Source organism: Dermacentor silvarum, chromosome 11, assembly GCF_013339745.2.
Source record: "Dermacentor silvarum isolate Dsil-2018 chromosome 11, BIME_Dsil_1.4, whole genome shotgun sequence".
NCBI classification, from domain to species: domain Eukaryota; kingdom Metazoa; phylum Arthropoda; class Arachnida; order Ixodida; family Ixodidae; genus Dermacentor; species Dermacentor silvarum.
Window position 1 is genome coordinate 81,944,989 of NC_051164.1, and position 12,585 is coordinate 81,957,573.

Sequence of the window (12,585 nt, forward strand, 5' to 3'; positions counted from 1 at the left end):
GCTTAGAAACAACTTGGTTGCTTTTGGTCCGCTTTTGGCACAAAGCTTCCTCAAAGTTTACGTTATTTTTGGAGGCCGGAAATGTTCAAAACGTTTTTAGGTGCTCGAAAAAAAGTCAAAAAGAAACGTTTTTCTTTTTTTTCTCACAATTTTTTTTTCTTCCGACCACTCGCAACTCTAGGAGCCGAGTACTGTCATCTAGCGGACCAAAGAAAAGAATTCCTTGGGCAAGGAAGTTTACTTTAGCCACGAAATCATAACCGCAGAAATGGGCAACGTTCTGGTTCCAGTGTCCTCACTCGAGGCAACGTCAGTCGGGCAACGTTCTGGTTCCAGTGTCCTCACTCGAGGCAACGTCAGTCTTCCCGACGACATCCACAGAATCCTATTGCCGAACGCTTGGTGTGTTACGTGCCTCCTTGTGACCGTGTCGGTCAGCGCTAAAGCGAGCTCGTTATGAATAACTAGCTCGTCCAAATTACCACCCTGACACAATCTGTCATTGGCCATAGCATAAATGCCCGAGTTTTAAAGCGCTAGCTTGGAAGAACGCAGCACAATAAAAATGGGCAAAGTACAGGGCCCGAGCACTGAATTTTATGGCGGCCAACCACGCCTTTACATTTACATGTGCACCGAGCCACAGTGCATTTGTATACATAGACTGCCTCGATGGAACCCTAAGAGGCAACCATTCCACGCAGTCTCTTGGAACAGCTGTGTGCACACAAATGCTGTAAACACCAAAACCACAAGCCATCAACCATAAACAAAATCCATGAACAATGAGAAAAGACAACAAATTCAAGGCAGCACCTCTCGTACATGTAAACTGATAAAACTGTGTGACCAACAAACTTGTAACACGCGAGAAAGTGAATGGAGCTGAACGAGCCCTTCAAGATACTCCATCTTAGGGTCACTGAGTAAGATAGACGGCTTGCTAGTGCATGTATCACCCACTTCATTGGTACAAGAAAAAAGAGGCTTCGACAATTTTGCAGCTCAGTTTTACACCTTCCCTTCTTTAAAAACTGGGTGTTCTGGAAAACACACTGTAAAATAATTTACATCGTTAAAAGTTCAAGGATGTGAATTGGTCCACAACTCGCAACCTTGCATTAAAAAAACACGTTTATGGGTGTGCGTTATAGGCCGATTTACACACTTATTCAGTTCTAAGGGTACAACTTATTTTACAGTGCAGGCACACAGCAGCATCGCTTAAAGTGGTCTGATAAAAAGCTTCCCATTATTTTTTTTCGTTGTTATTTTTTCTTTTCTTTTTTTGTGCACATTCAAACTGTCTTCTTTCAATCGCGCCGTGTTCTGCGGTGTCTAAAATGGCTGACAGTCCTTGTTTCGGGCGCGTACGTGGCGCACCGGACACTTTTGGGGTGCGCTTTGTGCATTTGCTGCGAAACTTATCATGCCAACACTGACGACAAACTGTGGCGTCACATGCTTTTCACTGTGATGAGCTTGCATTGTCTATAGGAAGCACAATGAGCCTGATGACCTACGAGACAAGACCTGGTGCGAGCCTGAAATATAGGGTCACTCATAGATCCCTGTGACGTCACACACATAGCAGAGCACGGAATTTTTAAAAGGAAATCGAACTTGTATGTTATTTTCCCATAAAGTTACATTTTAAAGTTTTTTCATGTGGTTTTTACAAGTTCTCTGTTAAAGCTTTCATGACTACTTGGTTGATAGTCCTGTTTCACGATCACATCCCCAAAAATAAAAAAAGGGCCTGGTAATGCTTGCTTGTTTACTTTTTTTTAACGTGATAACCCCCTTTCAGAGCCCTTCCAAAAAATAAAAAGACACTAAAAGTAATTTGCTTACCTTTTTAGGATAGATGTTGAACAACTTGGCAGCGTTCGTGCTGGTGACAGCAACGAAACGGCAGGCGTCCATCTTGCCAGTCATCTAAAAGAAAAATGAGGAAATCGATGTGTTTGGAAAACGATCTATTCGATTCTTCTTCGCGTAGGTGCGATTCGGGCTTTACATCCTTTGAGACGACATCGCTGAGCTACTGCATCCGAGAACACCATTTCATGCGTCACCATACGACTTGCGCGTCCCACAGACGCCATTTCTGTCGTAAACCCCTGAAATTCATGGACATCATTACATGTCATGGGGCACCATTACATCATGCGCACCATTACATGGGTGTCATTCCATTACTTTCCATTTTAATGACCCTTTTAGTGTTCACCTCATCCGGCCAGTTCTCCCGATTTCGGAACTTACCAGTTACGAGCTCCTAAATGGGAACGGAAACAAGACAAAAGTTCAGATCAAGATGGAGGCTTGAAGTGATTCAGAGTGGTAGAACAAGAAAATGTCGCTAGAGTCGAAAGTTTGGCTCTAGCGACAGTCCCTGTTCTACCACTGCTGATCAAGTGGCAACGGGTCACCCAATTAAGCGAGAGAGGTAGACGAATTCTGACATCACGTGCAGCCGTCCAACGAAAGCATGTGAGTGTAAGACCGTCTCTCATGCAAATGAGAGCATTCCGTGCGCAGAGTGTCCATCTAGGCTGGATTCATTTAGGCACACAAATAGCAGTCGTAATACGTGCAACAACTGCTGTTCGCCAGGGTGCTATAGAAATGTGAGAAGGTTCGGCTTCCAAGTCTGACAATGTACATTTAGAAAGAGACATAAGAATATAAGTAAAGACACTTTTTTTTGCGCCAGAGACTCCCTCCAGTGTTTTGCAAGAGATCCAACAAATTTCACACGGGGCAGCGGAACTTCTTTATGAAAATTTTTCCCTGTGGTAGTGAAGTGATGGGAAACTGATTCTAAATGTTCTAACATCATATTGTTGCTTCAGTATACAAGCACTTGTAAGTTATATTTAGGTGCTTCTCTACAGGCAAAAAGAAATTCAGGTAACATTTTTTTTAATCTGTTCAGCATTTTATCATGTACTACTTCCCCGCTTGCGAAATCTCTTGAAGGGACGCTACAGGAACCCAACATCAAATCAGTAACGACTCAGCAATGTAATGATCAAAATTCTATATTCACGTTATGTTGGTGGGAGAGGTTCAATCATTACAGAAGAAATGAAGACCAAAATGGCACGAAACTTTTCCAATTTCGTGCCAGAACCTCGGCGTTGCGATGTCACAAGTTTCAAAGCATTTTCTTGAACTTGAGGGTGGAAATGAGCATAAAATTGACATGAACAAGGAAGGTTACAGGATATGTGCGAACAGTCACAACTGAGTTCTGAGTGAGCACGCTGTCCTGTCCTGTCCCTGTCAATGTCAACTTTGTGATTTTTTTCCTACCCTCTAAATATGTACAAAGCCTTCCAACAACGCACATTGCTTGAATGTTGCCTGTTTTGGCACAGATTAATTCTCGCTCAAGACTTGCTAGGCTGACTACATTGCGTTCTAAAAATGTAAATGCTTATCCATAGATAAATCCTACATTGCGTTCTAAAAATAAGAAAGAGTCAACCAAGCAAGTCTTGAGCGAGAATTAATCTGCACCAAAACAGGCAACATTCAAGCAATGTGCTGTTGTTGGAAGGCTTAACATTTAACCACCACTTGCCGCGATAGCTTATTAGCTACCCCGGAAATCAAATCTCTAGCTTATAATCACATTAGATTATGAGCTAGAGTTTGCAGTTTCAATATCTGCAGCTTTCTTTTTTCTCCGCCTTCGGCTCTGCGCGCCGCTGTTAGTATGGTAGAAATGCTGGAAAGAGGGGTTTGTGTTCGAGTTTCCTCGTAACAGAATTATGTTTTCTCATACATTCAAATTACAATCTGACACTAGCATGTCTGTAGGTTGTGCTTAAGTCGTACTTTATGATTTTTCTGACGAATTTTACTTTGAGAAATTGAATTTTGTACACTAACGCCTTGCACCACGTGGAGGGCCTGTTTCATCGGAGAGCCAAAATCATCCAGGCTTCGAGATGATTTTCTCCGCCACCGATGCCTGTGCACCCACGCCGACACCGACGCCGGATTTTCTGTGACACGTAGCGACACGGGCCCTTAACGCTCTCTCGCGTTAAAAAAATCGATAAATCAATCAATCAAATGCTCGTATGCTTAGATTGTCTAAAATAATGCGATGTCCCCCACTATACAGCCTGCGATATACTTCGTAGTTTGAGCACATGCAACGCCAGAATTACATTTTTAAGCAATTGACTAGAGTCGTGTATCAGGCCAGTGCTTACCACTCCTTTCTCCCAGATAACCAGCATCCTTTCCTCCACGCCATTGACTCCGTGCGGGATCTTGGTGAAGTCATTGGCCCCGACGGCCCTCTGTGCTGTTGTGTAGGTGCAGTGCTGGGAACCGGTGACGTGGAGGTCTCCGCTGGAAATAAATTCAGTTCCTTTTGCGCTTAAGAGTTGCATAGTTTCATTCGTGCGGCATACTTTCAGTTTTCACTACCACAGTGGAACGATCTTGCAGACGCAGATGGCTGTTACCACTAGGTGGGCGAAGCAGCTAGTACGTTCAGCAGAATACGCATTTGTAGCAACTTATGATAAATGGCCAATGCAGAGGAGCATATACAGGGTGTTTCACTTAACTTGGGCCAAACATTAAACATATACAAACCCCATGTAGCTGGACAGAACAAAGGTTATGCTGTTTGCAGTCACTAGGAAATACGCAGATTATTTTTTGCATTCTGCCTAATTAGATAATTAGTCAATTAATCAACTTCGCAATTATAATTTGATGAAAAGTGTCAATGAGAAAATTGCAGAGCAACATGAAAAACTCCCGATATATCTTTCTGTTGCTGAATACGTCATACATAAAAGTTTTTCTGAGCGTGAAAGAAGCCCGTGAATACACGCAAAATTTCCAAGCGACTGGCTGCTCGAGTTAGTATGCAAAACTGCACATGCTTGCTAAAAATAGCCTATCTATGTGGGTGTAGATGTACCTAAATGCATTTTCTATACTTGCACATTTCGGTGATGTCTGGATTTCTGTCAAGTCATTCATTAAAGTTGTCTGCTTGCGCTTTGCCAGACAGATTCACTAGGTATGAGGTGGTCAGGACTCTTCGTACAGCCTCAACAGGCCAGTCTGTCTCTCCAGAACTTTGTTGCATATAGAAGTTCATATCAATTTTATTTATTTGCCATTGTATTTTCACTCACAATTCAATTCAATTCAATTTTATTGATAAGTAAATTAGTACAAAAACAGTAGTATACAGGAAGAGGACGAAAGTAAAACTGCAGGGACCACTTACGATGAATAAAGCACCCGGTAGCTTATTTTTACATGGATTCTCACGTTACATTGTAACGACTGCCTATAACAAGCGCTTTTTCAAAACCGCGCAGTGAACTAGAGTGCGAAATACAACTCAATACAATACAATAATCAATTCAGAATACAGGTGCGATGTAATGATCCACGATCGCAGACCCTAACTGTGCCATAATAAAGAGGTCTCATTCCTTAAAGAGTGTAGTGTGTGAGTCATCTACATGGTATCGTTACCACTGTGGGGAAGTAAGAAACCCTAAAACATCTTCGGAAGGCGACGACAGACTTTCATTCACATTGTGTTTATTGTTTGACCAAAAGAGTCGCGGATATGGGAAAAGTGTCATGAGTTTCACGTACCATCCGAGTAAGTCCATGAGACGGCTAGGTGTGGTAGGGTCCGGGTTCAGCGGCGGTGAGGTCACGTGACTGGCTGCATGGCTCCAGCACTTGTTGAAGTAGTGGCTGCCATCAGTGCCCAGGCTGGCTGTTGTGGGCTGGCCAAACACTACGCAACCTGGATTCGACAAAAAACAAGGGACATTGGGGCGCAGCGCAGTGAAGGCCGATGTTAAGGCAAACGCCGAGTTATCTTGATGGAATGGAATTGTGCACACTGGAATTACTGTATATGACTCCCTTTAGGCCTAATGCACATTAACAATCAGCGCCTCTAGCAGCCCCAAGGACAAAACAGGCGCTTAACCACCATTTACATATACATCAGTTACAACGCCATATACATCAGTTGTAAATATACATTATTTGATATTCGTGGGCCTGCTTTCTTCCTGCAATATTTCACCTGTCATATATATATGCAGGTTGACCCAGCTATCACGCAGCAAGATTTTAAAAAAGAGGAACGGAACGCCGTTATGCGAAGTGCCTCGAGTGGCCAGTCGCGTGGCAATTCTGCATGTATTCATGGGCTTCTTTCACGCTCGGGAAAACACATTTATGTAGCACGTATGAGCAACAGAAAGCTGTATTGGGAGTTTTTCATGTTGCTCTACAATTTTCTCATTGACACTGATAATTAGAACAGTACTTCTTGAGTTAGATAATTAATTACAATATGCTAATTAAATCTCAGCAACGAAAATTACTGGCGGCTACTCCACTGCACTGGAAACAATACGCACTAGGTTTGCTTCGCGTAACGCCGTTCCTCTTTTTTAAATCGTGCTGCGTGATAGTTGGGACACCCTGTGTATGTATATATATATATATATATATATATACATACACAGGGTGTCCCAACTATCACGATATATATATATATATATATATATATATATATATATATATATATATATATATACATACACAGGGTGTCCCAACTATCACGCAGCACGATATATATATATATATATAATGAGGCACGCAGGAAAATAACAGCACTTTATGTCAGTAAAGTCTTGTGTGTGGGTGTTTAGCCAGACGCATGCAGATTGAGGTACAAATTCTTGCGGCCGAATTTTCGTTCAATCGCTTGTCGCTTTCAAAGTTCAAATATTGGCCTGTGGAAGTAATCAAATTTTATGCACAAGACTATGATTAGCAAAAAAGCATTCGTACTATTAGTGCACTTTACAAGTGGCTGTGCAGTAATGTAAAAAACGGGCTTTTAGTTTCCTTAAGACAGAGCTTCCTCAAAGTGCAATTTGTTCCCGGAGTCGCAGTTTTCATATAAATAATAGTATAGTAAAAAAATAAAGTCACAGGCCTGCGCGGCACACGCAGCACAATCACAACATAAGCTGGCGGAGCGGCTCAAGAGTAGCTCCAATTTCGGCACCACGCACACCAGGGTCTTCGCGGCGAAGTCTCTTCGCCTCGTTTTGACGAGAACGATCTGAACTGTTTGCCCGGCGTCAACGGCGAGCTGCGGCTTGTAATACTCTCTGCACAGCAGTCTGCTGAGCCCGATGATGCCTGGTTGTAGCCGCGCACGCAGCTCTACAATTCGCTTCTTCAGCAGCTGTTCGTGCCTTGCGAGGAGACGCCATAACGTGTACCGTAGAGGTATCCAGAATATGTGGCGCACATCTCACATCGGGATCGAGTTGATTGCGCGCCTCGTCTGAATGGCATCTCGTCGTCTGCACCTGTGCACGCTGTGTGCGCGCCTGTGCACGCACAGGCGCCTTAACTAGATGGCGCCACCATACTGGCGGAGGCTCGGATCGTCTGCGCCTGCGTTTATAGGGCATTTTTCTGCTGCGTGATAGCAAGCGCTTGCGTGGCTCAGTGGTGAAGTATCCGACTCCCGCGCAGCAGGCCTGGGTTCGATCACGGCAGGGACCTGGTACTTTTATTCACATTTCCAGCGATAGCGATTACATTCCTCGGCAGCGGCGACACCATTGTGAACTGAAACAGCTATTGGAATGAGCCCATAACAGCTTACACTGTAAAAAATGTCTACCGGAAGTGTAGACATCCACCTACCCACGCCAAGCGTCGTCCTCCCCGCTTGCTTTGCACTTGCACATGTAGTTTTGTGATAACATGAACATGCGTTCGCTAAATGGTTCGATTTCGACATGGGTGTGTTCTGTTTTCGCGGTGGCGTTAATAAAATGCATCCGTCGATCGCACAGCGTCGTCTATGTCACTGATCGCATCGTCGCCGTAATTTTGAATATTGGGATCTCATAGCATCCTCGACCAGATCTTTCAAAGCACTGTAAATATGGCGTAGCTCAATGTTTAAGCTTTATTTCGCAGTTAACTCGACTCTGTAGCAATATTCTGACTTCGGTTTCGCTAATGAAATTCGATTCTTCTTGCAATAAAGCTCATTTCTTCTATTAGGCAACAACTTCTGATGGCAAGGGTCTTATAAGCGTTCCGTAATGACGGATATATTTTAGTAAGCTTTGCCGCAATGCAGATGTGTATTGCGGTGAGACTATTTAACAAGCGAAAATAAACAATACCCAAAAATGGATGCCTGAGGCGAGCACCTGATTATAAAAAAAACGGGCAGCACAGGATTTTCAGGGCATCCAAAGGATAAACAATACCCAAAAATGGATGCCTGAGGCGAGCACCTGATTATAAAAAAAACGGGCAGCGCAGGATTTTCAGGGCATCCAAAGGGTGGCGTGGGGAATCAAAAGCTGTAACCAGGGCAGTCCGTGGGCTGAGGCCTCGGAGGCCGTAGCATGCGAGGTTAGGGGTTCGCATACAACATCAGTACGCGGTGGCATCGGCAAGCCCAAACCCAGGGATCAGTCGAATTTCAAACTTTTGTGTCCCATATGGTGTCCTGGAGGCTCCGCCAAAGTATACTAAATATACACGCTGTTTACGCTTAGGACTTGTGCAAATTCACACTTTCCTTCATTGTAACACATTGTGTATGCTTCACTGCGTTGCACTGCCTTACTGCGGTGAAGCCATTATGGAGCGCCTTTAAGATTAAGTGTGCAGAGTGAATTTGAATGTCCGGGCTTTTACTGGTGCATTGCCATAAACCTACGAATACGTGGCCATAAACGGCTCATCTTTTGTTAATATAAAGCGCGTGTCAACCTTGGCTGGGGTTTGCCATTGCCCCCCTTCACGCCCCCCCCCCCTTTTTTAGGGTGTTTTTTTAGCGTTTTTAACACAAGTTGAACTTACCATCGTTGCGCTTCTGTACAATCATTTCCGCCGCAGACTTGCTCATCACGGGCGAAATGAGCAGCGGCGTTGCCACCTGATTGGCCATGACGATTGCTCGAAGGGTAGCCTCTGCTTCCACCTAGTTTAAAAGGATCATTGCAAAGAGAGAGAGAAAGGAAATCAACTCATTCTGTGCGCACCGTCCGTTCTGCAGTGAAAGTGATAATGTCACAGCTCAACAAGAAAATTCTTTTTTTGTTTGAACTCGTCGTTCTGCTGCGTTCATTCTCTTTTCGTCGCTTCTTTCTTTTGTTTTTTTTCTTGTTTTTTTTTTTTTTTGCTAATCCTGGGGCACATAGTTCACTTAACATAAGATGATCAGCAATATCTCACAACAGAAAGTCGTATATTCAGAACAGTAACGTTAAGACAAAGCTTTACGCTCAAAAGCACTGATGAGCTGAAACCTTTATTGACTAACTAGGCATTTTCATTTACGAAGCCAGAGTAAAGTTGCTAGAAATAGAAACTGTGGAGCGCGCGCTTTCAGCATGGTGCTCCCAGGCACGTGCCCGTGACCCACAAAACATACACGTAGCTAAAACGCCCTGTTGTTTCCATTCGGGCATTCTTGAGGAGGCTATTAGTGGCCAGTGGAGAGAGTAGGGATAGCGGATACACCGTCTTCGGTGTCAGCGACTCACCTCCTCGGGTTGGCTGTAGACTACGCCTTCAGGTCCTGTTATTCCGAGGCCAAGAATCCTTTTCTGGTTCTGCAAGTGTGGGCAAGAGGAACTATTGTAAGTTACATATCAGTGTTTGTGCAACAAGTTTTATTCCATCTGGGTTTTGCTTCAGTAATAGTGATTCCAGAACAAGGAGTGTGTTCGAACCATGATTTTGCATTTTTCAAAGTTAAATAAGATTATCAGAAGTGATGTGTAATGTTTCCTGTAGTCCTTCCTTATGTGTATACAACGAAAATGTGGGTAGCTTTGATTTTGAGAGAAGTACTTAGATGCTAGCATATATTGCTATATTATGCATCTTTCGGCATGCATGTCTAAATACTTATGGTTAATATAGTGCATGATATAGTTATTCTGATAAGATCAAAAATTTGTTTTCTTTAGAGAAGTACATAACCAGTAATATATGACGATACTGTGAATTGCTTTGGCGTGCATCGCTTCTGATACTCGTGCTAAATGTCCTCATAATGTCGCTCTCACCTCTGTAATGATGCCACCATGCTCAGCATGGACTGTAGTCAGAGCCCCCAAATGCTTAGAAACTTCGAGCAGGTGCATAAGCTGAAGATCGCTCAGCATCAGGGACTCCATGCTGAGGTAAGCTCTGAAGGCGTTGACACCTGTTCATGCGAGAAAATTGAAATTACAATTATCATTTGCATAGTCCACGGCGTGTTTTTGTTAAAAGCCAACTGCTTATGTGCACCACTGATGACCAAGCAGTTGACTATTTGCATACCATAACACCCCAGTTTTTCCTATGTGTGCAAGCGTCGTCAATATTGCCGCATTCAATAAACACAATAAATACCATAAAATGCGGTGTGTATATGTTGACCCATAGTTAGTCGGAATGTTACATTGCCAAAGAATATACAAGTGCAACTGCCATTGCCATGCATTTTTGCTGGCTTCCGGAGCTAATTAGCTTACACGGTGACCAGCTAACTAATAATCAAGTGCTGTATCTGTTATCGAGATTTAGAGCTCAGTACGCTGCCTAAGCTTGCGGTAGCAAATTAGTAGAGAGCTATACGGAGTAAGTATAGTAGTTTTATCAGCTGTATAAACTTGGACATGCAGCAGCACCAGCAATGCGCACAACTGTTGTCGACGCCGTCGGCGTTTTGCCCGTGTTCGCACCAAACGCGCGCGGCGTTGGTGACTGTTGCCGGTGCCTCTGGGGGCGGCTCGGAGGTTTTTGACAAGATCAGAACGGGACACTCGTCGAGCTGCGTCGGAAGTCTTAACCACATTCTCGCCTCGCAACGTTTTTATATAATTATGCATTTGGTGCCGCAGCTTATGTCGCCTCCCCTCCCTCCCTCCCGTCCCCCCACGGCCTTTCGCACGACGGAAGAAGTCGCGTTTGCTCTCCGCCGTGCGTTCGCTCGCCGTGAAAGCGCGCGTCCCTCGCGCACATACAGTATACTGCGCGCGGCGACGACTTAATCGCCGTTGGACTCTATACGGAACCTCACGGCGACGGCGACGACAACGCCGACGGCAGAAATCCGCTTGGAGTGTCCATATAATTGCTATCGCAATAAAAAGCACCGATTGCGATAGCAAATTAGTGGACAGCTATACAAAGTAAGGATAGTGGTTTTATCGGCCGTATAAACTTGTAAACATAGGCATGCTAACTAAATTAACAAGCACGGTGTCACGCGCGCACAAGCAAACATGAACGCATCTCACTCGATGACCCCGGAAACTCGCTGTGAAAACACTGGAGTGAGTCAAAGCCATCAAAGCGGCAGCATCAGCGAGCGAATCTAGCTTCGTGCCGGCGCTCGCATCAACGCGATCTCGGGGACCTTACGCGACCTTAGCCGCGAAAACACCGCCGCAGACAGCCGCGCGGGCGGGCGTTCGCAAAGCAGTACGTGCCCCCCCTCCTCCTCCGGGAGCCTTGCAGCCCAGCGGGAGCGCGCGGCCGCAGTAAAGCGCGGCCTCTCCACCTCCCTACCCGTCCGCCTACCCGCTTCCCGCCGTAGCGTAGCGTGCGCGTACCGCGATTGCCGGCTAACCGTCGCACGCTTTCACGCGCACATACAGCGTACGGCGCGCGCGGCGAATTTATCGCCCTTGGACTTTAGAAACGTTTACAAGTTTACATCTTTGGCTACCTTCAGTACTGCGATGCAGGCCTCATCAGTTTTAACCTCAACAGTGGCACACCATTCTTCTACAACATTTCTGAAACTACTAATGCAAACTGCAAACGTTTGTCAGTAATAACAAACCTTAAACCTAAATTGCACAAGTAGCACCTAGACTTATTTCAACCTCTAGAATAAAGGAAAGCAAAATTGGGTTAAAGCTTATTCATCACCGCACTATAGACAAGTATTAATCGCATTTTTATCTCGGACATTTCATGCCTAGCTTTAATTAAAGACAGTGCGCGCGACCATCTCCTACTCCTTTTCAAAAATCATAGGAAGTTTTTTACTACGTTGTCTCGGCCCGTAAAAAAACTCCTTTTATGCATTTAGCATTCTTTGGGAACTAACAGAGATTTCTTGTGACTTAACCGTTCTCGTGACGCGATACCGAAGGCAGTGCAGTAATAGTAACATAACATAAACATAAATTACATAAAGTAGTAATAATAACAGTGCAGTAATAGCACAGTGCTGCAGAAGGCAGAGCGGTAAATAACCACGCGGTGCACGGTACCACTGGTGGTGCTGCTGGTACACTGCACCGCTGGTAGCGGTGGTACCCGAATTCGTCCTTGACGAAGTGGCGCTCGAAGTACCCGTTGGCTCCGGCGTACGGGTAAAAGGGGCACGGTGGTAAAGAGAGCGCCACCCATGACACTATAGTGCCAACATCGTGCCACAAATAACCACCTCCCAATGCATGCTAAACGCATTCTCGGGGCGGTATTCTCGGGCGATCACTCTCGGAGACACTC

At 44.8% G+C, this 12,585-nt stretch overlaps 1 protein-coding gene across 3 annotated transcripts in view; it reads right to left on the reverse strand.

The window, feature by feature from the left end:
- Positions 1-12,585, reverse strand: part of LOC119433304 (dihydropyrimidinase-related protein 2) — a 76,705-nt gene that overhangs the window by 6,796 nt on the left and 57,324 nt on the right. For all 3 annotated transcript variants that reach the window (XM_037700448.2, XM_037700450.2, XM_037700449.2), the window contains 6 exons: positions 10,140-10,279; positions 9,612-9,680; positions 8,926-9,046; positions 5,653-5,809; positions 4,233-4,374; positions 1,855-1,938 (listed from right to left, as the gene is read on the reverse strand). In XM_037700448.2, coding sequence (XP_037556376.1) covers positions 1,855-1,938; positions 4,233-4,374; positions 5,653-5,809; positions 8,926-9,046; positions 9,612-9,680; positions 10,140-10,279 — 713 coding nt within the window. The remainder of the gene's footprint in view (positions 1-1,854; positions 1,939-4,232; positions 4,375-5,652; positions 5,810-8,925; positions 9,047-9,611; positions 9,681-10,139; positions 10,280-12,585) is intronic.